The sequence below is a fragment of the Hippoglossus stenolepis genome, chromosome 16 (assembly GCF_022539355.2).
Source record: "Hippoglossus stenolepis isolate QCI-W04-F060 chromosome 16, HSTE1.2, whole genome shotgun sequence".
In the NCBI taxonomy this organism is placed as follows: Eukaryota; Metazoa; Chordata; class Actinopteri; order Pleuronectiformes; family Pleuronectidae; genus Hippoglossus; species Hippoglossus stenolepis.
In genome coordinates, this window is record NC_061498.1 from 14,571,719 (window position 1) to 14,594,751 (window position 23,033).

General features: G+C 44.3%; 1 protein-coding gene across 3 annotated transcripts; it reads right to left on the reverse strand.

Moving 5' to 3' along the window:
* Window positions 1-50: 50 nt before the first annotated feature.
* On the reverse strand, window positions 51-21,645 carry LOC118123887 (disintegrin and metalloproteinase domain-containing protein 11-like). 3 transcript variants are annotated; one of them, XM_035181538.2, is made up of 26 exons: window positions 21,207-21,642; window positions 20,330-20,520; window positions 17,576-17,652; window positions 17,148-17,214; window positions 14,708-14,790; window positions 14,120-14,183; window positions 13,948-14,008; window positions 13,365-13,546; window positions 12,075-12,146; window positions 11,655-11,821; window positions 11,479-11,563; window positions 10,727-10,817; window positions 9,514-9,565; window positions 8,828-8,927; window positions 8,019-8,090; window positions 7,792-7,884; window positions 7,132-7,212; window positions 6,999-7,049; window positions 6,856-6,919; window positions 6,628-6,733; window positions 6,106-6,225; window positions 5,848-6,016; window positions 4,641-4,752; window positions 3,689-3,779; window positions 2,362-2,379; window positions 1,870-2,029 (listed from the first exon to the last, which is right to left on the reverse strand). In XM_035181538.2, exons 1-26 carry the CDS (start codon window positions 21,265-21,267, stop codon window positions 2,014-2,016), a joined length of 2,346 nt encoding a protein of 781 aa, XP_035037429.2. In that variant the 5' UTR covers window positions 21,268-21,642; the 3' UTR covers window positions 1,870-2,013. The 3 variants fall into 3 exon arrangements, 2 of the variants coding, with proteins under 2 accessions (XP_047199684.1, XP_035037429.2); XR_007034878.1 differs by lacking the exon at window positions 3,689-3,779 and adding an exon at window positions 4,156-4,256 and having other exon boundaries at window positions 1,914-2,029; window positions 21,207-21,645; XM_047343728.1 differs by lacking the exon at window positions 3,689-3,779 and having other exon boundaries at window positions 51-2,029; window positions 21,207-21,639.
* Window positions 21,646-23,033: the final 1,388 nt, after the last annotated feature.

The following is a 23,033-nucleotide window of genomic DNA, read 5'->3' on the forward strand; positions in this document are numbered from 1 at the left end:
AACAGCATAAAAAGTAAACATGGAAAGACAGGGACATGTGAGAATAGGAGTTGTGGTTCAATGTTTTAGTATTTTATTTCCCCTTGATTTCCATCCATCTACATTCCTTAGTTCTCTTCGTTATTCTCGTCTCAATTCAAAAAGATATTGTCTAAAAATACGGGGTGAGATGCATCTCATTTCCCCCTTTTTTTCTTTTTTTTCAAATGGATCAAAACACAGATTGTATTTGATACCACCTCTGTACATATTGTAATACAACAATAGTGCATCTGCGATAGTGCAAAGCTCAAACAAACCAAACTGAGCTCATAACACGCACACGTGTCAGACAAAGCTGCCTCCTGGACCCCGGTCTAGATCTCTTATATTAATGTCATTTACAGCGGTGGGAATCGTTACAAAGTCTCCGGGCGTGTGGCGTTCGCCCGTGGGGCCTCGGGGGGGGGGGGCTATCAACAAATGTACAAAAGATTCACGACATTTCAGTGATAGCTGGAATGATACGAGAGAGAGGGTGAGACGGCGGCCTCGGCTGTAAACGCCGCCGTTACAAATAAACAGACAGCGCCTGACTAAAGGAGAGATCTGGCAGATGCGGGTCGCGTCTCGAGGCCGATAGCTATACGCTTGCTGAAACTAAATTTAAACATAGCTTTAAATAAATCTTCATACAGTGCAGTAACATTCAGTAAATCTTGCACATATTTACAAAGTGGTGTGCATACAGTTGGCTAGTGCTCATTTTCTGTAGATACATGACATTAAAAACGGTTGAATTCCTTATTCACGTGCTGCCTTTGTGTTGCGATGGCCGCAGCGCACAACAGTTGGTAGAAACGAATGCTCTTATAGAGGTAAAAACCTGCCTCTCTACCTGTAACAGGGGTGTTAAAGATGTACATGGACACACAACTGCCCCTAACACTAATGTAAACACACGTACATTCTTCCTTGTTCTTTAAAAATAACTCGCACCTGCACATTCGCTCGTGCAACAAACACACACAGTAACACCTCCGTAAGCGTACAAAGTGCGGGCCGGAAACCGGTGAGCGCACGCACACAGACGAGATCATCGTGGAATGTATGTCGGTTTGTCTGTGATATAGGAAAACACTAAGTTGCGGTCTCTGCTGCTTCAAAGTTCAGTGATTGAAAATGATCCCAAAACCATAACACACCTAACTTCCTTTTTTTTTTTTGTACCTGAAAACTTGTGGAGGGAGGAGAGGGGAGGGATGCCTCAACTTAAAGCACAGATAACAATGAAACATGAACTCCACTGTACTTCCTCAGTCTCTCTTTGGAAAACATGCGAACAACAGTCAAGTGTGGGATTTCTTCTCAGTCGTGTCCATGTTACCAGAAACCTTTCAGATTCAAACAGAACATCGTCCACGGCGACACGAAGTCGAGAAGTCGAGGCCTTGAAGGAACTGAGCCTCAGGTCCTTTAAGAAAAAAGGAAACTGTTCACCTCCTTTTACATGAATTCCATCTGTGCGCGGGTCCAGTGCTTAACCCGGACCAAAGAGTGTGTGTAGGCAGGCATTGGACAGTCAAGTCTTAAATTGGTCCAACGTTGATTAGTTCTTCATCAGACTGTCCGAGATGTGAAGAGGAGGGACACAGACACTGTCGCACATTCTTAGAGCCCTCACACTGGAGGAAGACTCTCCTGCAGAGAGAGCCACCTGCTCGTCTCAAGCTGAGGCCTGGACACCACCCTCAGTGGTCCGCTGGCCGCGGCCACACTGGTGAGATTTGGCTGGTGAGAGGTGAGAGGAGCCTCACAGGGCCCGGCTGGGGAGGATAGACAACAGGAGCAGACGGGGGGGGGAGGGAGTGTGGAGGAAACGATAATCGGAAGAGGTTTGGAGAGATTCTGGGGCAGGAGTGGAAGACTTTTTCTTTTTTTTTGTTCCCCTCTTCTCCAATGTGGAAATGACACAGTGCGAGGAGGAAGACAGGAGTAGACAGGACAATAGAGATGGACACAGAGACAGACGTCTTATCCGCCACCAGATCTGAAAGAAGTGGAAAAACAGGGAAGTTATTAGGAGGAGGAAACACAGCAGATTGTTGCATGAGTGACAGAAGATGAAGATACAGGGAAAATGGAAGAAGTCGTTCTGCTTTGCAATGATGAAGTGAATTTGATGGGATTAGGGACGAGGATAGGGATTATTTAAAAGCAAGATTTCATGTAGGATGAGGCTGAGAAGCAGTTGTTGGGATTAAGCAAGGGATGATCAGATGGTGGATGAACGAGTAGCCAAGCCGAGGAAAGGAGGGGTGGGATGGGATGTTTCACTCCATGGACAGGACACCACATAGTCAGGGTCCTACAAGGTTATACCTTCCTCTTCGAATGTTCCTGCATCCCAGGAGCACACGGTGAGGGAGAAAAGACAAAATGTTAATACAGGAAATATTTTTGCATTCCAAACATTTAGAGGCAATTTAATAATTTTATATTTGAGTTTGGATAATATTTATAACACATCAACACTACAGCTGCACAAGAAAAGGATAATTCTACAGATTTAATATTAAATGTGGACATAAAACAATCAGTGGTGTATCATTATTTTCTGGCTTTAGCTTTTAGAGCAAATTCAATCTGTCAGTATTTCATATCCAAAACTTTTTCTTGCAGGGTTTAAGTGTTGACGTCACATGCAGCAGATCAGCAGTATCTATAGCATCGAACCTCTCAGCCCCATTGGGTCTGACAGGGCGCTGCACCAGAAGCTAGTACATCCTCCCTCTACACCAGAGGTCTGACTACAGGAAGAGAAACCTTCCGTCTTACAGCTGATACACAGACACTTACCTCTGATCTTAAAAGGACTGACTGCATATTTAGTTTTTTAAGCGTAATTAAGCGTATTTAGTTAAACACAGCTTTCTTATTAACTTCAAGGCCCCGTCAAGACCTGGTATTAACATTGCTCCTGAGCGAGCCAATCACAAGTGGTCAGTGTTAACCCCGTCTGTTCACATTCAGAGTGCATCCTGAATGTGTCTCCTGTGACCACTTGGGGGCAGTCCTTTTAGGTCAGAGTTTAAGGAGTGAACAACAGCCAGCATGCACAGGAGGAGCCGTGCAGAAGATGCAAAGCAGCGAGGGCATGTGGGGACGCTGCCTACAGGGGAAAAACAGGATAAGGCAGGCAAAAATAGCACCATAGGTAAAACATTTCAATAAGCCCAAGTTTATCCACGGTAACCATGACGCCCCTTCAATTCTACACATAGAGTCGGGTAGGGGTGAAACTTCCAGATGTGGCACCAGCGGAGAAGTAGTAGTCACATCAGGTCTAGCGGTCTAAGAAAAGTTTTGCAATGGTTCCTGGCAGGAAAGAAACCAAACAAACATCTCGGACGTGCCCTGTCACTACTACAAAAAGGTTGTGCTAGTGAGGGGGGGGAAGAAGGTGCAGGATGGAGCTCTGAGTTTATTAGAGATTCGATCAAAGTGCAACGTTTCATATGGAGCGGAAAAACGCCAACAGCAGTTCAAGCATTAGCACGTCTCAGACTTGACGGCCCATTTCCCCCTCCCCGCAGGTTCGGGTGTCTACTTCAGAGGGGGTGAGAGTGGGAGGGGCAGTGTGTGTGTGTGTGGGGGGGTCCTTTGGGTAGAAGCAGACAGGTACACAAAGGCATGCCAGAACTCTTACTTAAATCCCCATCCTGTTCCCCCTAGGACTATAGCTGCCAGGAGAATAGCACCTGCGATGGACCCTATTATGATATTGGTGCCACTGGGACCTGCGCAGAGGAAGGAGGGGAGGAGGAGGGGGGGAGGAGGAGGGGAGGAGGAGGAGGAGGAGGAGGAGGGGCAGAAACAAAACAACACCACTCAAAAAAAAACACACGTCAGAGGACAGCATCAACACGTTACATCAACGACATCAACTGGAGAGAGAGAGAGAGAGAGAGAGAGTGATCGAGAGAGAGAGTGATCGAGAGAGAGAGGGAAGATGGGAGGATACCTGCAGACGGAAAAAAAGAGAGATGAGGGGAAAGAGGAGGAGACCAGCACGTGGGTGGGGTGGAGGTGGGAGAACAGGCGGGTGAGCGAGGGAGGTCAGGGAGACAACGGTAACAGAAAAACAAAAAAGTGAAGGAGAGAGAGTTTTATTACTTTGTTCTCATTCCCCTGCTCTCTCGCTGGACACCCTCGTGCTTTGGCTTTTTTTTGTACCTATGAGAGCAGCTGCTCTTTATCTCTGTGTCATGGGCGGACTGCAAGAAAGTAAGGGAGACACTTGAAGATGGCAGCGCCTGCAAGACATACATCGCCAACACACACACACACACACACACACACACACACACACACACACACACACACACTAACGTACTGTACATGCACATATGCTCTTATGAATGAACGTGTCTCAACACACACCCACTCTCCCAACATTTAAACCAACACGCAGCAGGAAGAGAAACACTGTGAGATATCGATGTTTACTTTCTCACAAAAGGTGGACTACTCTCCGTGCCTGTGCTCTGCTCCGGTACATAAAGAAGCTACGGTGATGATGGGTAGAGACTATGAGGGGGGTATATGAGGGGCAGACAGAATAGAGAGACACAGGCAGTTTGAGGAGCTGCCATATGGACCTTTCTTCTCCGGGCCAGTTGGGACCGTCGGCTCGGGGATGGGGTCAAAGACGCTGCAGTCCTTCCCTGTGTAGTCCCGGTCACAGATGCACTTCACCTCGTTGCTGCAGGTCTGTGAGGAAAAGCAGCAGAGACGGAAATCAAGCACAACGCCTGATTGCAGACAGAAGACAAGTCGAGCAAAGAAAGTTCAAACCTGCTGTATAGCCAGTTTGCAGGGAGGTAAAACAAACAAACACCTGAGGCAGAGGCAAAACGTTTTGTAGACATCTAGGTGACCTGTAACCATTGTTTCAACAGCCTTTCAATGTCAATTCAATGACACGTTGATTCCTCCGAGAAGGAGGACATGTCTTCACCTGTTTGTTTGTTTCTTGGTTGGTTTGTTTGTAAACAAGACTACACAAAAACAACTGAACGGATTAACACAAAACTTGGTGGAAGGATGTGGTACGGGTCATGGAGGAACCCATTACATTTTGGTTTGGATCCAGGATAATTTTTTTAAAGATATTTCCCTCGTTTTCCCAGGAAATAATTCACAGATCTTGATAAAAACAAAAACAAAAAAAGGCATGTTAAGGGAATTAATATCTATGAGTGTGTGAAATTTGGTGCAGCTTGATTGAATTTAAGGGGCTCTACAGAGTGCTATTCTAGTTTGTTTGTTTCTCAACAAGATTACACGAAAGCTACTGAAAGAAAGAACCCAATACATTTTGGTACAGATCCATACAAAGGGGCGAATCCAGGAATTGAATATTGTGAGATACAGCATTTTCTCCAATTTCCCAGGGAATAATTCATTGATTTTGATGAAAAAAATCCGACATGTTTAGGTTACTGAAATTTATGAGTGTATGGTAAAAGGTTTCATCAGGGGTTAGGCTTTTTCTGCCACTGTATGGTAACAAAAAAGACTGAAACTTCCAACAAGATAACATATTGTGGTCTTAGCTACAAGAAGTTTAAAATTATTATTGGGTCTGCACTTTACACTGAGTGCCATTCACAGTGGATATATAGTCACCTAAATGCTATTCAAACTACAGTTATATGTAACCTAGATTTCCTTTGCCTAGAAAATGCTTGGGCAGATAATAAGAAAGAATAAAAAACAGTGGCTATATTTCAACAACAGCCTGTATGACTAGGATCATTCTTCTGTGCTGGGAAGGTACAGGTTCAAATATTATTTTCTTTTTACCCCGTGGTCAGAACAGATGCGGCCAAAGTTGGATCGCGCACAGGTGCTGTGGTTGAACGCTGCCACAGGGAGGCAGCGCCGCTCCAAACACATCATGTTGGGACCACAGGGAGTGCCATCCTCCACATAGCCCAGATCAGAGCCGTCCTCCAGCAGAGCATGGCCGCCTCTGAGTGATACATCCAAATATGTCAGACAGGTGCTAGAGGAGGTGCTTTATTTCCTCGTAGCAGACTAAAGTGGCTGCGAGACATTTACCTGCAGTCCAGGTACTTGTTCTGATGGTAGAGGGTGAAGCTGGTCACCTCCCCCTGCAGGTCTCCGAACTTTGGCTTCATCGTCATGTTGGCACAGAACAAGAAGCCGCATAAAACGTCCCTGAAAAAAAACAAAATGAAGTGAATGACAGAGTCACATGAAACTAAGGAAGTTTTTCAACTTTTGAAACAACAATACATGAGCCATTTTTTTGTCGTCTAAATATGATAAGGCTTTCAGATTACTGCAACATTACTGACATGTAGTCTTTTTTGTGTGTTTTTAATTATTATAATGGTTGATGCTTTGATTGCACAGATGATTTAGTGAGTGAATTCAAATCGATAAAAATAAAATTTTATTGGATTTAGATAAAATGATTAGGTAAAGCCAGTTGTATCCTTCCAGGACACTAGGACACGAAGCAGTGTGACTAAAAATAAGCTGACGGACATTTACTTTGCACAAATAAAGCCCAATAAAGAGAGCCCCAGTAAAAGGAGTCAGGGACGCATTACTCACGGCTTGTTGCACTGCAGCCAGCCCTGTCCTTCAGGACCTGGACCACAGTTGCCTTTTTCTGTCCCCTCAGCGTTCAGCTTCTCATAACAAAACCTGTCGGCTGAATCTGGGAGGGAAAACGTAGAACGAAGAAGGTGACGACATAATAAAAGTTCCAAAATAAGACTACGCAGAATGCATTTTCCTGGAGAAAGACATGGCTCTGCTGTACATGTGGTTTATACTTACTATAACCCCACAGTCCTTTACACTGTCCATCACGAGTCCTGCATCGTCCACCGTAACAGCGACCCTGAGGACATGAGACAACAATAATCAGGTGTCAGAGTCAGAGTGACCTGCAGAGAAAAATGTCTCCAACCAGCTCTTACCTGACTGTTATCGCACATGTAGCCGTCCAGCTTGTTGACATTATGAGGACACTGCAAAAGAAGAAAAGTACATAATGCACCTGATGCTCTTTGTTGATCTTACAGTTCTTTTTGGACACACAGTCAACTCTACCTGGCTGGAGTCGCCGGTGCAGGTCTCTGGGATATCACAGTCGTTCACAGTGTCTCGACACACCACGCCCCTCTGCTCGTACTGAGGCACAGCGTCAAACGGCGTCAGGTTAAATCAGGTTAAAAAGTCCAGTGCTTTAGCAGCTAATCATGCAGGTGTTTACTAAAGCATGACGGTGCAGCATTCAGGCTAGAAAATAAAAGCACAAGCTGCCTGCGATTTCATTCTTGGGCTGATGCCAAATGTGTTGTTTTACACCAAAAAACAATGTTCAAATATAATAACATTAGTAATGATAATCATGATACTAATACAATTTTGGGATTCACAATGGAACAGGTGTTTTAGCTCAGCAGTCTTTTACTGAACCTCATATTGACTTACTGTAACAAAGTTATACCTCTTTTATGAGTTTACACATTTTTTTTAACTTCTTTCCCATTGCCAATAGAAAATTTGCCTTCATGTGTTTTTTTCCCTTGGTGCTAAATGTTTAATGCTCTCTCATCTCGCTGTCTTGCCAAATTAGCATATTTCCATCACTGCCGATCAGAGCCGATTAAAACCTGTGTCTACTGCAGCGTCGTTTGACCTGGGAGTGAATGCTGATTGAATCTAATCCCATTGCAGACAAAAAGCGTGAGTGGGTTTTTGACTCACCTTGCAGCCACTGCAGCAGAGTCCATTACTACACATGGCATCATGGGTGAGCGTGCACTTTTTACAGCAGGCTCCTCCGCTCCGGGCACACTCCTGCAGCCACAGTCGAGAAAGCAAGCCATGAACTTGTGTTTTCAGACAACACCACACCCTCCGGTGCTCATACAGAGACACAAGGCTGAGGTGAAGCTCGTCTGCAGCGGGTTAAAGAGCTGGATTTTACTCACAATCTGGGATCCACAGTCACACTCCTCCCCTGGCTCCACGAAGCCGTTCCCACAGTCTGGAGGATCCAACAGCTGCGCGACACAGAGGGGAACAGATATGAGCATGAACTGTGGGACTCAAAAGTCTGACACCACACTGAAAAATTACATATTTGAATGCAAACATGGAAATAATCAGAAAGTCTAAGAAGTTAGAAAGTTATGATTCAACATTATTTCCAGGTTGCATTTCAATTTAAGCAAAAAGTTTCCATACGGAGGCATAGTGCATGAAACTCGACAAATGCAAAAGCACGATCAAGCAGACCAAGAGTGACTGCACTGTTAAAAGATCAACACTTCAAGCCAAATTCCCTGAGACATAAAAAAATACAATGTCATCACAGAGCTTTGTTGCAGTGATCTCAGAGGATGAGTGGCAGTTTCTAAAACCACCTCTAACGAGGCAAAACGAGGCCAAACGCCCGACTTTGAAAAACTTCCTGTTTACTGATGAATCCAATGTCAGTGTGTCAAACCAACAGTAAAACATGGTGTCATTCAAATCTGCACTACACCATGACCAAGAAGAGTTCCACCCCATTCTACACAGACATGCTGTGAGCTTTGTTTTGCATCTGATATTATGACTTGTAGTTAAAAAAATAAATACATTTGAACTAAATGCAAAAATGTTTATGAACCAAAAAAAGAAATACTTCGGTCTACAAGTAAGTATTTTATTTATCGACTGACAACAGTCAATAAATACAAATAATTGTCAGAGGAGGCTCCCGTCACCACTCCCCACACCCCCACATGGCCCTCACCTTGCTGGGCTTGTTGAAGAGACAGCTCCCGCCCCCCTGGAGCAAGAACTGGATGTACTCATCAACACTGCAGCGAGAAAACTTTCTGGGCAGATAGTATCTGTGGTCACACACACACACACACACACACACACACACACACACACACACACACACACACACACACACACACACACACACACACACACACACACACACACACACACACACACACACACACACACACACACACACACGATTGAGAGCAGGACATGACAAAGAAAAATGAAATTAAAAAAGCAGCAGAGTGCGTTTCACCCAGTGAGCATTGCCAGATCTACTGTGGGTGTCTGTGCCATCACTTTGCAACCAGACAGAAATGTTACCATCTGTAGTAAGATATTAGTCAAATGAATAATTGAAATCTTTATTGTTCCATCTGGTACGGACAGCTAGAAAATTGACCATTTGTGATCATTTCATATAGATCTACACACTGATATCAGATGTTTAATATAAGCTGTGATGTGTAAAGTCAAAGCCTCCTTCTGTTACAGGTGTTTAATCGTCAGCTTGAGTGAAATGAATGGAACAAATCACAGCTTGCCGGGAGCGCGGCAAGAAAACAACCCCGCTGTCGTGTCATTAAAGAGAGAGGAGAAACGTTTTTACATGTGAGTTTTGTTGTGTGTGAGGTGGATCTGTACCCCGTGTCTTCCATGATGCAGCCCAGCCAGGCATCCGGACACCTGCAGTCTCCTGTGAAGAAGAGCAGAGGGAACATCGATGAGAGGAGGGAAAAGAAATAAGAAGAAAGCATAATGCGAGCTGTGTTGCATCGTAAACCTGTAATATGTAAACCTTGACCTTTGACCCCTCATCATCAAATTCTAATGAGCAACATGAATGTCCACAAAATTGGCTCTGGACTTTCTCCAGAGTTTGCCTGTCACATACAAAGAACGCAGAAATCTGTGGGCGTTCGGGGGTACAGCAAGCAGAGGCATGATTTAACATATAAATTGTGCTGCTGAGATGGAATGTTGTTGTTTATAGCACATCGACAGCGCTCTGTCAGCCCTTATCATCAAACACTCTCTTGCGGTCTTCGTCTTTGTCTTTGATGTGTGTGGCTCCGCTTTTTCATCCTGTTATATTTCTACTATTTTTGTATTTTTCAGTTTTGGAACCTTTACTCAGACATTTAGGTTCTCACCTACAGCTCCTCAGGAGATTATCCGGAGCTCAGAGAACGTCTAGAAAGCAGCTTAAGTGAACATTTGTTCCAAATTCCCTGGAGGTGTTCCTGAGATATCGCGTTCACAAGGCAGAAAATATGTTTTGACCTCTGACTACTAAAATCGAATTGGTTTGGAGTCCAACTGAATGTTTTTACCAAATGTGAAGATATTCTCTCAATGCTCTGTTGAGATATCGTGTTCACAAAAATGGGACGGACAGTCAGAAAACTTAACGCCTGAAGAGACATTGCAAAGAAGAAAGCTTTCCCTTAGATCTGTTAACTTTCTGTTGGACAGCGGTGTGGGACTCACAGCCTGTGCACTGAGCTCCTGTCCTGTCGTTGAGTAATGGACCTGATGGCTCTCAAACATTAATCACACAACCCATTGTTCAGTGGCAGCGATGCTCTAACCACCGCCACCTCCTTCTGGAGCCCAGGTGACTAATCACCTAATGGAGAAATCTAATTACAGAAGACGACCGCTGGACGGGGAAACCGACGCACCACCAACGCTGTCCCCCTAAACCCCCGCCCCACACCCAGCTATCAAACCCCTCCCTTGCTATTGTGCTCCGCTTCGATCTTTCAGATCTGCCTCTCCCTGCTGCGCTGATTTATTCATCTGGTTTTATAGATCTCTCTGTCCCTCTAATCTACATCAGAAAGCTCTCAGCTACCTGCAGAGTTGCGGGCGTTGTTCCACTTCATCCCGATGTTCTGGCCAAGACTCTGGCACAAAGTAATGGCCATTGCACCGACATTCCCATACTGGAACAAATACAGATAGAATCCACACATGAGAGCCTTATACTGAATATGGAAATACTGTAAAACATCTGCCAGATATCGAGGGGAAACAGCAAACCAGACTCCATCCAAACAAACAACTAGATCTGAATAACAGACACGTCATTTGTTTAATCTGAACACAAACAAAACGTTTAAATATGTCAACTTTCATTTTAACTGAGGTTTATGTGCAGTAAACAGATTTTAGGTGGATTTTAATATTTGGACAGATCCAGGAGAGCTGCTTCCCCGTGATTCCAGCCTGTATTCAAAGCTAAGCTCCAGCTTCATACTTAATACTTAATACTTAATACTTAATACTTAATACTCAATTCTATTGCAAGAAAATGTGAATTTAATATTTGAAAGAGTTAATAATTCAAACAATCTATGAGTCCTCTCGAAAAATAGATACAATTGTCTCTGTTACCCAAGACTTTTAAAAATGCAACTTTACCTCTAGTCTTAACTTTAAAATGACAAGATATTCATCTTTGCTTTAAGACATTAAACTTGATTAGAGTTAAAATTTAGTTTTTATTCACATTAAAGCATGTTCAGCTAAACCATGATTACGTTTTTGTTTAAATTCATCTCTGATGATGCAACAGCAAATGTAACCATTTCAGATTGTCCTCACCTCGTTGATTCCTCCGCCTCTCGTCTGAGAGCACACTCCTCCTGTGTAGGCCATCCCACTGCGGCTGCTGTGAAATGTGCGCCCTCTGAGGTGCACGGGGAAAAAGTATGATTGAAATTAAAATCAGCATCCAAAACATCAAACAACAACTCTGCGGAAATTTGATTTCCTCTCACGAGAAAAGATGGACAGCGTCGCTCTGCTCCTTGACGGTGTCCTTCCTGTACTTCATGAAGTTCTGCAGCGTTATCAATGGGTCCTCAACGACCGGCATCTTATTATTAGAGGTCCAGGTTTCCATGGCAACCAGAACGATCCTTGTGTTCAGCTGTTCCTTGTAGAGCTGGGGACCAAAAAAAAAGTCACCTGGACTGTACATGGAGAACAGATTTCTATCTGGGATCAATTATTTCCAAATTTGGAAATGAGCACACACACACACATACTTTTCTGACAGGTGGCTGTGTGTGTGTGTGTGTGTGTGTGTGTGTGTGTGTGTGTGTGTGTGTGTGTGTGTGTGTGTGTGTGTGTGTGTGTGTGTGTGTGTGTGTGTGCAGAGTTGCTGAGGATTATGATCTGACAAACAAAGCTCTTACCGCGTCGGCCATGTTGACCACTGCTTTGGCAAAGTTCTTGGTTTGGCTGCTTGAGTTACGCAGCTGTACAAACTGTGGAGAGACAAAGATACACAGATGGCTCAAGAGATGGATCACATTGTCAAACACACACACAAACACGTACACACAGATTTGTACTTCAATACTTGTAAGGACCCTCATCAATATAAACCTGAATTTTGTATTTACACGTCGTATCAGCAGCAGCCAACAGTGATGGCCAGAGTTCCATTACAGGAATCTATGCACGAATCTGTGCTGACTGCATTTCTGATAAATCACACATCTCCTACCTCTCGTACAAAGTAAAACTAGTCGAACCACAATGAAATAAAGTTATTGATCCTAAAAGTTTTCAACTCTACAAAAGTCTGCAAGGTCGTCCTCTGATTCAACACGATGACACAACAAAAAACTTGTTTAGTTCAACCACACATTTACAGACTTGTTCTTAATGGTTCTTCAGAGCTCTTGATCATTGAAATCCTTATTCACTCAGCATCCAGTCTTAAAAGGCAGCAGTGGAGTTTATTTGGTTTTTATAGAGAATATTTTCATTTCTTTTTAAGGGTGAAAATCCATAATTTTCCTGACTGCAAATTTATTTGCCTCTAAAGCTTTTTGAATTTCACCCAGGAGCAACTCTGTTATGCAACTCTGTTTGCCTTATCTCTGACTTGTACTCCTCCTTACTCTGATCTTAGAACAGTTTCCATGACGAAAGCCATGTCGATTTTTCAGTTGGGGGCAGGGGCCTAACTGTGCAGCGTGCACACTGCAGCTGACATATTGTATTTGCAAAAATGAAAACTTTTATTTTACTAAATAAAAAATGCATCAAAGATGTGCATTTATGTTAAAATAAAAATAAAAACATGTTTATTTTCTCAATCAAATTGTATATATTTGGTTGTATTAGTGTTTTCATTTTCTGAAATTAAAAATGTTTTACTTGGTATCGACTTCCATAAGTCCAAACTGGTTCTACCTGGACCGACATACAGACACAATCAACCATAACCTAACCTAACAACAATCTGTATTTGTCTTTGGACTGTGGGTGGAAGCTGCAGTACCCAGAGGAAACCCACGCAGACATGGGGAGAACATGCAAACACCACCCGAATCCGAACCAGGAACCGTCCTGCTGTGAGCCATATGTAGTCCAAACATGTCTACGTACGTTAGAGAGAAGTATGTGTGAAAACAACTATATAAAGTCATGCATGCCAGTATATATTTAACCACACATATATATTTTTAACTCACCATTTCATTGTCGTTGATCACCATCAACTCAATGTATTTGGTCTCGGTCTGGACAGAGGGCTTGCGAACAAATCTCTTGGCTCGCCTCAGGCCCCCGGACACCTGCTGCTCCCTCACTTGGTCCGGTCTGTCGTCACCACCGTCACCTCCTCTGCGATCCCACTCACTGTCCTCTGTACAGTCTGGACACACAGAGAGGCAGGGAGGGCGACTTGACTTATTTCAACAAGCGATTTACAGCACATTACTGTCTCACTTTCAGTCGAAAGGTTAGAGTCTCCAGTCAATAAAACCTGCGACTGTAATTAACCCTGTTCGAACTGACTAAAAACGACATCCCCTTTAATAATCACGTTTGTTTTGTCCGAACTGTCCCTTCTCAATTTGTCTTTTGGATTCTATTGTAAAATGTTGTTATTCTCCATTCTGAGCATGAGAGAGAGTGCAGCTGCCTGTACTGGAGGTTTATTGGACAGTAAGATAAGTTTAAATTTGATCAAGGTAAAAAGAGACTTGAAAGTAATTTTATTCTGATGTGATGTGAGTGTCAATCGTAACTAGTAGTTACTGGGGACGTACGTACCTGTGCAGTGGGGGGAAAGTCTGATATCAGGCATCCTGCGGATTAAGTGAGCTCCACCATCCTAATAACAGAAAACATCCAGATTACATTCGACACAAAATCAGCTTCCAGACTGAATTAAATTCATGCTGGTCCAAATAAATCACTGAAGTTTAATAGAAGGACTGGTCACCTGACTGGTCCCATTGTTAAGGGGCTCGATCCCGTAAGAGAAGAAGCCATCAGAGAACATGCCACTGAAAAACCAATCAGACGAGATGCAGAGCAGAATGGGCAGAATTATTTAAAAAAGAAAACAGAGCTATGATGAGAAATTAAAGACCGCCAAGGGGGTTATGTCCCCTGTTTGTTTGTTTGTTTGTTTGTAAACATGATTACACAAAATCTACAACACAGATTTCCACGAAACTTGGCTGATAGATGTGGTATGGGTCAAGAAAGAATATTAAAAAAGGTTTTGTTGCAGATCTAGATCAGGGAGCGGATCTAGGATTTTTGTAATCAATTTCTTTAAGGGCAATTTTCAACATTTTCACTGATTACCCAGAGAATAATTCATGGATCATGATGAAAAGAATCAGCCAAATTTAAGGGACTGAATCTATGAGTGTGTGAAATTTGTAGGGATGCATTCTACTGAGAGCCATTCTAGTTATGTATGTATAAAAAAAGATAAGCAGCACAACTTTACATCACCCAATCAGCATGCACAGGTAACTAATATTTGATGTTACAAATAAAGGTGAATAATCAGGCTCACCACAGGCCGTGGCAGGTGGAGACAGCAGCCCAGGACTCTGGTAAACCTCTTAACCTTCCCTGGTAGTAGCAGTGCTCCCCTCCCTGTGGACACAACGCAGCGCTCTTTCATCAAACAGCCGCTAGTGATGCTCTTATATACCTTCACCGGACATCGTGATAGGTCAACTCTGAGGAGAAAACCTCTCACATAACCTCTGCATATGTAACTCCCCTCTCACCCCCACTGTGGCGTTTATGGACCAGTGTATGACCTACTTGTGCACTGGGCTCCACTCCGCTCTGCTCTGCTCCACTGACAACAGAGGTGGAGGTGGACCCAGCGCAGGGATCTCTTTAATAAATCAACGCTCGTGTCACCCACGCAGTAAGATCTGAGGATTTAACATGGGGCAGGGGCCTAACTGTGCAGCTGAAAGGCACAAGATGAAAGCGAAAAAAGCATTTCTGCTCTGCTCCCTTTTTTTGTCCTTTTAACAACCTTGATTACCACAGCAGAGCCCCTGCCAGCATTCCCCCCCCCCCAAAAGAGGACACACGGAGATCACAGCGGCGAAGATGAACCTCCAGGAAAGGTGAGACAAGTGAGACACACCGGTTCACCTGGATCAAATCAGGTTCGGCTGGGAGTCTCACTCGCAATAACACCTCAGGCACACAACACCTCGAGTGAAAATAGAAGTGTGTTGAGGACAGAGACGAGACTGGTGACGCGCTGCCCTGAATGCATCACGCCTGCCCTATGTCCAGAGGCATTGCGTGAGGCCTCCATCAAGCTGAGCCACAATCTGGCCTGACTGCAGGGTCTCCATCCCCTCCTCTCTCCCTCGCCAACCGCTCTGGGAGCCAGCGTCCTCTATGAGCACACACACATCCGCAAAATTACTCCTCCCTGGTTCCAAGGCCTTTTGTGTTAACTGTCCTCCTCCTCCTCCTCCTCCTCCTCCTCCTCCTCCTCTCCTCCTCCTCCTCTCCTCCTCCTCTCTCACTGCTCTTCCCTCCCTCTTGGTCTTCTTTCATTCTCTTCGCTGCCAAGAACTTAATGACACTGCTGAGATAACTGGTTGCTATGGAAACAGGCTCACGATTGGTCAGGAGGACCGAGGGAGAGTTTGGAAGGATCGTGTGTGGGGGGACATGAAGTGAGGGGTGTGTGGGCGGGTGGGTGTAGGGGAGCGGGTCAGTGAGTGGCACATTTGTTCAGAAAACAAAACAAAGAAAATAAAAAACATTAGCCATCCCCTCCTGGCGAGCAGAATGCAGCGACATTCCTCCAGGTTGGTGCCGATGAGCTCATGTCACATTAGATGTCAAGGCTTTCATCCATTTCCACATTATCTCTCCACGGCTCTCTCTCTCCGACCTCGTGGTTTTACACCACAGGCATCCAGTGCTTTTTTCTCTTGGCTCGTCTGATAAAGGCCACGGCGGGGAGAGGCACGCACACACACGCCGCTGACAGGCAAACCCACACATGTGCAGGAGGGTAACATACATAATGTGAACGGTTACACGGCAGCCTAGTTTCGTAGCAGAGAGCACACAACGCGGTTTCCATAAATAGATGAATGCATCAAACAGTATAAAGTATTCAGTATCACAATTACATAAAGGAATGTGCCGTTAAAAAGATGAAAACTAAACAAAAGCATGTCGTCTGTCTCTACGATGAGATTACGTGCCTTAAAATATACATGAGACAGAAGCATTATGTTACATAATGAGCTATAAACCATGTGAGGGACGGCATCAGACAGAGCAAAACTTTCAATTCTAAGGCTGCATCCACACTACTATGTTTTCCTTTAATAATGCATCAACTTTGCTACAGACACACGTGACGTCCACAATACTCCGGAGTTTTAGAGCTGCTAAAACAGAGAGGTTTGGAAATGCTGCTTTCTCAGTTAGAAAACTGTAGCGCAGTGTTTTTGTCTGGACGGTCAGAAACAGAGATGTTTGGAAACTATGACATAGACACTGACAACAGCTTGAGGATTTGGTCTGTTCGATCACGACGTAGCCTTCGCTGATATGTCAGGCTGCTATCATACGACCCCTTTCCTGAAATGGCTAGCATTAGCCTCAGCCACCGGTGTTGAACGCAACATGGATAATCAATTACAAGAGTTGCTGACCCTGTTGTCTCTGCCAACAGCTAAGATCAGCATTTTATAATAATACAACTGCTTACATGCATTGGAGAAGAGCTGTTATTCGTGCCATCTGCAAAAATTCTCAGTTGCAGTTGCTCATGTTACTCTGTTAGCGTTTGTATATTGTTCCACCTTCTGGTCTCATTGATGCATCAAGTCTACATTAAAATCTTCTGCATAAGACACCAGCTGCTGCCGGAGTTCTCCTTTCACCAGCTTCCAGAAAAGATAAGACAACTTCGCACTAAAATCCCCATCACACGCAAAAAAAAAAAAGAATCTTACCACAGACTCCGAGGGTCTGCCATCCTGGTTAAAGTGCCGTTCCACGTATTCTGAAGACAGGAGGTGACTGCAAATGGAGGAGAGACAGTGTGATACTTCTGACAGCGTCTTTTCTATCACCGTTCAGTCAAAAGGATCATTTCTAACACTTGCTCTCCACTTAAATGCATTTCGCAAAGAACAGGCAAAACAAATTAACATGTGGCGTTAATGAAAATCAGTGGAAAACCCATGAACCTCCAGCTGTGTGCGTCTGAGTGTTGGTATTCCCCCATCTTGTCACATAACACAATGGAGGTGCTACGTTCATTTGCTTAAGTGTGTGGGAACGCTAATGAGAGCGGTGGAAATAAATGGAGAGCACCCGCTGATACAAAGTGTGCAGAAAAAAGGCACATCTCAGTGTTTTTGGAAGGAGAAATACGAACTGGTTTAGCTCCAGGTCCAGAGTGAAGGTGTGTCCAAAGGCTTCCACTCGGAAACAGGTCTGGGCCAAGTGAAGTGGCTGTAAATAAAATTTAAAAAAAGCAGAGACATGTTGGACAGTTGATGTATTAAAGTGTAACAAAACAATTGTGGTTAAGTGTGTTGCTCTGTCAAAACCGCAGAGTGATTTTGAAAAAAGTATCATGAATAATTCAACGGAATCAATAGTGTGTACACTCAGATCTCAGCTGCCATAACCCCGTGATTGATAAAGTCCTCATTGATCGATATTGGCTGCCAGCGTTCAGGCGGGCGTGAGCGGTGGCTATTTAAGAGCTAAAGCTGGAGTTGGATGGAGAGGGGTTGACAGAAGGAGGGGAGGAGGAGGAGGAGGAAAACTTTCGTGGTAGGGTCTATATTAGGCCGAGCTGTGCCAACGTCCCTTATGGACGGCTGCCAGAGCTGAGGAGGTGAGGAGACAGCAGGGCCAGGAGAGAGAGAGATTTACTGCAGACTAAACAGTGTGTCTCTTCGGCAGCTCTGACTGTGCCAGCGAGGATTGATCTCAGTCTGGAGGAACCAGGCTGCAGTGAATCACTGGGCTTTTACAATAAAACGCATCACTATCCAGGAATTATTCCCTTCGTTGAGTAAGGACAACAGATTTCTTACTACTGTCTTGGCGAGGCGTCCACAAGTGATGACAATTTTTAGGGTTGCACAATCTTCCTCAGTAGATGAATTTGCCCTGTTGATATCAGAGATGCTCCAATACCAATACCAGCATCGGAAAATGCCTCAGATTCTGCAGAAAATGCAGAGTTGGCATCGGCAAGTACACAAATCTATGTTCCTGATCCAGAACCACCTCTTTAGTACCACCCAGGTAAAACTGCAATTTTATTTGCATGCTCCAAAACAGCAGTTGTGCTGTGCTGCCACTGGCAGGTACTGTTTTTAGAGCGGCAAAGAATAAGTGATTTATGGTAATGTAGGGTTATGTCAGCGATTCAGAAAGTCCCACAAGTAAAACGTGTATCGTATGCAAGAGTTTTGAAGGGGGCCAAACAACAATTACAGCAATCGTACAGAGTTAGCAGCATATAGCTGTTAAAATATGTTGATATATTTGAAATGCCCCGGTATCGGATCAGTACTCTGTATCGGCCGATTTGCAAAGTCCAGGTGTCAGGATCTTGAAGGGAAAAATGGTATCAGAGCATCTCTAGGTACTTCTCGCCTCTTAACAAGGGCAAAGTGATTGAACTTTCACCTTCATTCTGCTGCTGTACAGTTTGCTTTTAGTAGATATATTTTCACCTACCAACTATTGAAAAAAATACATGGAAATCTTCACCTCAGCTTGAGGACAAATGTCCTCAATTAAATGAAAACTTCTCTTTGTGCAAAAATATCACTGTCAACTTGTATGGAATCCAAAGTAAACACAACAGGTGATGAAAAATGTAAATGCTGCCTCATCTATTTTAAACGCAGAATGATGTGACTCATCTCCTGCTGCTTCTAAATTTATCTCGTCATTTCAAGCATGTTTAATATTTAAAAAAATGCAAAATGCAGCAGGTTGCGACGAGTATGGCAGCTGAAAGACAGACTCCTGAGACATTCTACACCTGAGAAGGGAAATTATCTGATTTATTGTTATCATTTACTTTTTTACATTATACTGTTGTTTTGTGATATAGAATTCCTCTTGACAGCTTCTCGTGCAGGGGAAAACAACATTCATCAGGACTTACAGTTCCTGACACACGTGACTCTAGTGTGTTTAAGGAGTCTAATGTATTCCATCATAACAGTTATATGTACTAGATCAGATCAGCATGACAGAGAGAGAGATGATGGGATGGGGGGTGTTCAAGCCTCTTGGACCATGTAGCACTTCTCACACAGGCCTGTTTCATGATTAATGGGGACATTATTATTCTTCAACACACCACTACTTCAACACACCACTGAATAATGAAGTCATCGGGGGCTCGGCACAGCAGCAGGATGATCGGACGTGACGCCACACAGACATTTACTCCGCCCGTTGATTGACTGTGCATTTACTACCAGTGCTGGCCAGATGTTTCTCATAGAATTATCAGAGTTTAACTTTGAATCAACGTAAAACATCAACTTGGTTTCATCCAGATGACTTTAGAGGGTTTCTCAGGGACTAAAAGTAGGTCAAAATTACAGGGAGCGAACACTGCTGCAAGACACCACCCTGCACCGTCATCCCTGCATGAGCAGCGGAGAGCTGAGCGCCGAGCTGTTATTACAGACACTGGAAAAATGAGGTTTCCTTCAGCAGGATGACAGTCTATCTTAGAACGGACACACCCCTTTATGTCCACACGGACTTGCCTTCAGTCCCAAACACAGACAATCTTCTTCAGTAGCCTGTGGATGCATGCTGAGCAAGGGAAAAGATTTTCACTGGGGTTGATTTCATTTGGTCGAATATTCCTCAAATATTAAGATTTTATATGATTTTGGTCCATGAAAATATGCATCTACACTTATTTATCTGCAATATATGAGGTAATTCCTGATATATTAAAGTATTCTCACACACTGTCCAACTAGGAGACTTCCATCGTAATCAAATTATAATGATTCATCCTTATAAGGGACCCCTGGGCTTCCCTGGCATCTAAAACAGGGTCACTGGGTTCACAGTGGTTCAGTGTGAATGTAAACACATTTTGAGTCAAACTGGTTTATTACCCAGACTCACAACTTACCAGTGTGTCTCCAGTGCGGTTCTTCACCCTGGTATCGAAGTAGTCTTGAGCCACTTCCTCCTCCGACTCAGTCTGCTGCACCAGCCACTTCGGGTGGGTGATCTCGGCCGCCGTGTCCCCGCTGTCCGGCCGTCCTGCCGGGGTAAACCAGCCCCACATGCCTCCATCCTGCGCCGGGCTCCTGTCCACACCTGTTTGTACAGTGCAACAACAGGGACAGTCAACACATGCAGGCTTGTGGTGCGGCAGTGGGCTTGGTGAGGCAGGGACACACCTGAGCCCGCCTGAAGTTGACCTGGTGGGGTTTTTGTGAGGAAAGCAAATGACCGAAATTGGCAGGAAGAGACATATCAGTGTATTACTTTTCTTTAAGATGATGGCATGGTGACCTAAATATCATACCGGAAAAAGATTTTTGCAATTTGCTGCTGTATTTTAAGAAATTAGGTGAGGATATTTTTAGTTTTAATGAAAAATAATACATCCACTCACTTGTCATATGGGCTATATAGAAGAAAGACGCCCATTCAGACATATACAGAGGGCCTATAAAATAACAGAAATCAGGCTGCACAACATTGTCTAGTGGACATCACAGAGCTTTTAGATAAAACCCAGTTGTAAATGGTTATGGGTGTGTTGTATTTAGGCAATGGGGCTGCAGAGGAAATGTGTTGATGCAGCAAATCAAGGCATCGGAGAGGGATGGTCTCGGGCAGGAGGCTGGAATTGGCACCGACACCCCGCCACAATAAAACCCCAGTTTAGAAAAGTGCTGGTGCAAGTGGGGGGGAAAAAAAATGTGGATGCAAAGGAAATGAAAAAGGGTGTTCCCCCTCTTCCCTCTCTCCCCCCCGCCTCTCTCTCTCTCTCTTACCTGAGACCGCAAGCCTCTCGCCCACTGCAGCAAAGACCATGAAGCACCACACCGCCCGCATGATCTTCACATATTCCCCCGGATCACACCATCGAGAGAGCCGCACGAACCCGGCCGAGGGATGGGGAGGAGACGGAGCGAGGAGTGCGCGGCTGGAGCGAGGGCGAGGATCCAACGTGAATGTGTTACACGCCTGATGATGCGCGTCCACTCATCTCTCTCTCTCTCTCTCTCTCTCTCTCTCTCTCTCTCTCTCTCTCTCTCTCTCTCTCTCTCTCTCTCTCTGCCACGGAGAATCTGCATTTGCAAATCAGATTTATGAGAAATGAAGTATTGTCTACAGGCTCGTGGCGGAGATGATCGATACAGGCCTCCTGCGGATTGATCAGTGAGGGGGAGGAAACGGGAGAGCGCGCACCGTACAGGTTGCGTATGTATGCGTGTATGAGCTTGTGCGTGTAGCCTGTATCCGAATCTGCTGTATGCGGAAACGGGTGGGGGGGACAAGGCGAAGAGAAACGCGTTGGGTCTGTGGTGAGGAGGACACGTGGGACCGTGGTACCCTCCCTCGTCCAGAGCAGCCTCCTCCTCCCGTTGCCAGGCAGCGCAGCGAGGGGAGAGGATGCGACAGCCCGGAGGATGCTGCTGCTGCTGGTTGTGGTGGTGGTGGTGGTGGTGAGGGTGGTGAGGGGCACGGCCGAAGAAAAGCCATTCAGAATGTTATAGAGATTAACAGTGTAGTGGTATGAATGGTGGAATACATGTGCTGTGGCATTACAGGTCTGCAGAGATGAGACAAATGCAAATAGATGCTTTACTGTCACTAAGCATCAGCTACTGACACCTTTGATCTCATGATCTCAGCATGTCAACACTGTCATCTAGTGGTGTTTTGTGCAGCTCAGGAAACTTTCAAGGATCATCAGCATGTTTCCATTCAGAAGAAATGTAAAGATCTTCATTCATGCCTCCTGCAAAGTGCATCATCTTGGTGTAAAACAAATGGAAGAACAACACTTTGTGGACAAGTAAAAAATACTTGTTTCCTACATTTGAGATAAAATAATTAAAAATCTCTGAAATACTACAGTAACATTGCTAATAGGATTTTTCTGAATTTAGCCAAAATTACTAAAGTAATTTCATTATCATGCATTTGTTATAAAAATACTTTTAATATCTCTATAAGAATGTTGTGAATTTGTAAAATTACCTTTCAGAGGTTCCAAAACCCAGAAAGAGGGAGAGGTGATTTTCAGAAATCAAATACAATTTAAAAACTATTATATGCCATTATTATTACAAAACAAATGTTTCTCTGTACGTTATTTTGGGGGTCATGATGTGGAAAGTTTGGGAACCCCTGATCTATATAGCTATATTACTTATAGATCAACAGGGGCTATATACGCTAAAAGTGGATCAAAGATAATTATGGCAGGTTGAGTTATGAGTTTCATTATGTATCTTTAAAAGTGTCCCACCACATAATCCATTGGCTCCTCATTGATAAATACTGTCAAACAGTGAAAGTGAAGACATGCAGTGCTCTGTGAGTTACTGTCTCAGCTCTCTGTGACCTGCAGGCTTTGCTTCCTCGATGGAGTTAAGTCTTGAAGCATCCATCCAGCACATCCCTCTAATGGAGGCCCATTGTTCACTGACAGCCTCATCTGAATATTTCATCTACACAGAGACAGTGGGGAGCATGCAGCAGAAAAGAGCAGACAGCATCTAGGGCCAAATATCCCTGCACCTCCTCCAGAAATATAAAGAGTGACTGCCTCAAACTCAAAAACAGACATCAGATCAGCCCTTCTCCTGTGT

Excerpts from the sequence above, each read along its gene's own strand:
- LOC118123887 (XM_047343728.1), bottom strand. The coding sequence starts at position 21,267 with ATGCGGGCGGTGTGGTGCTTCATGGTCTTTGCTGCAGTGGGCGAGAGG. Across the intron at positions 17,653-20,329 it reads ACCGCACTGGAGACACACTG|CCACTTCACTTGGCCCAGAC; the intron begins GTAAGTTGTGAG and ends TTTTATTTACAG. Across the intron at positions 8,928-9,513 it reads TGCATCATGGAAGACACGGG|ATACTATCTGCCCAGAAAGT; the intron begins GTACAGATCCAC and ends GTGTGACCACAG.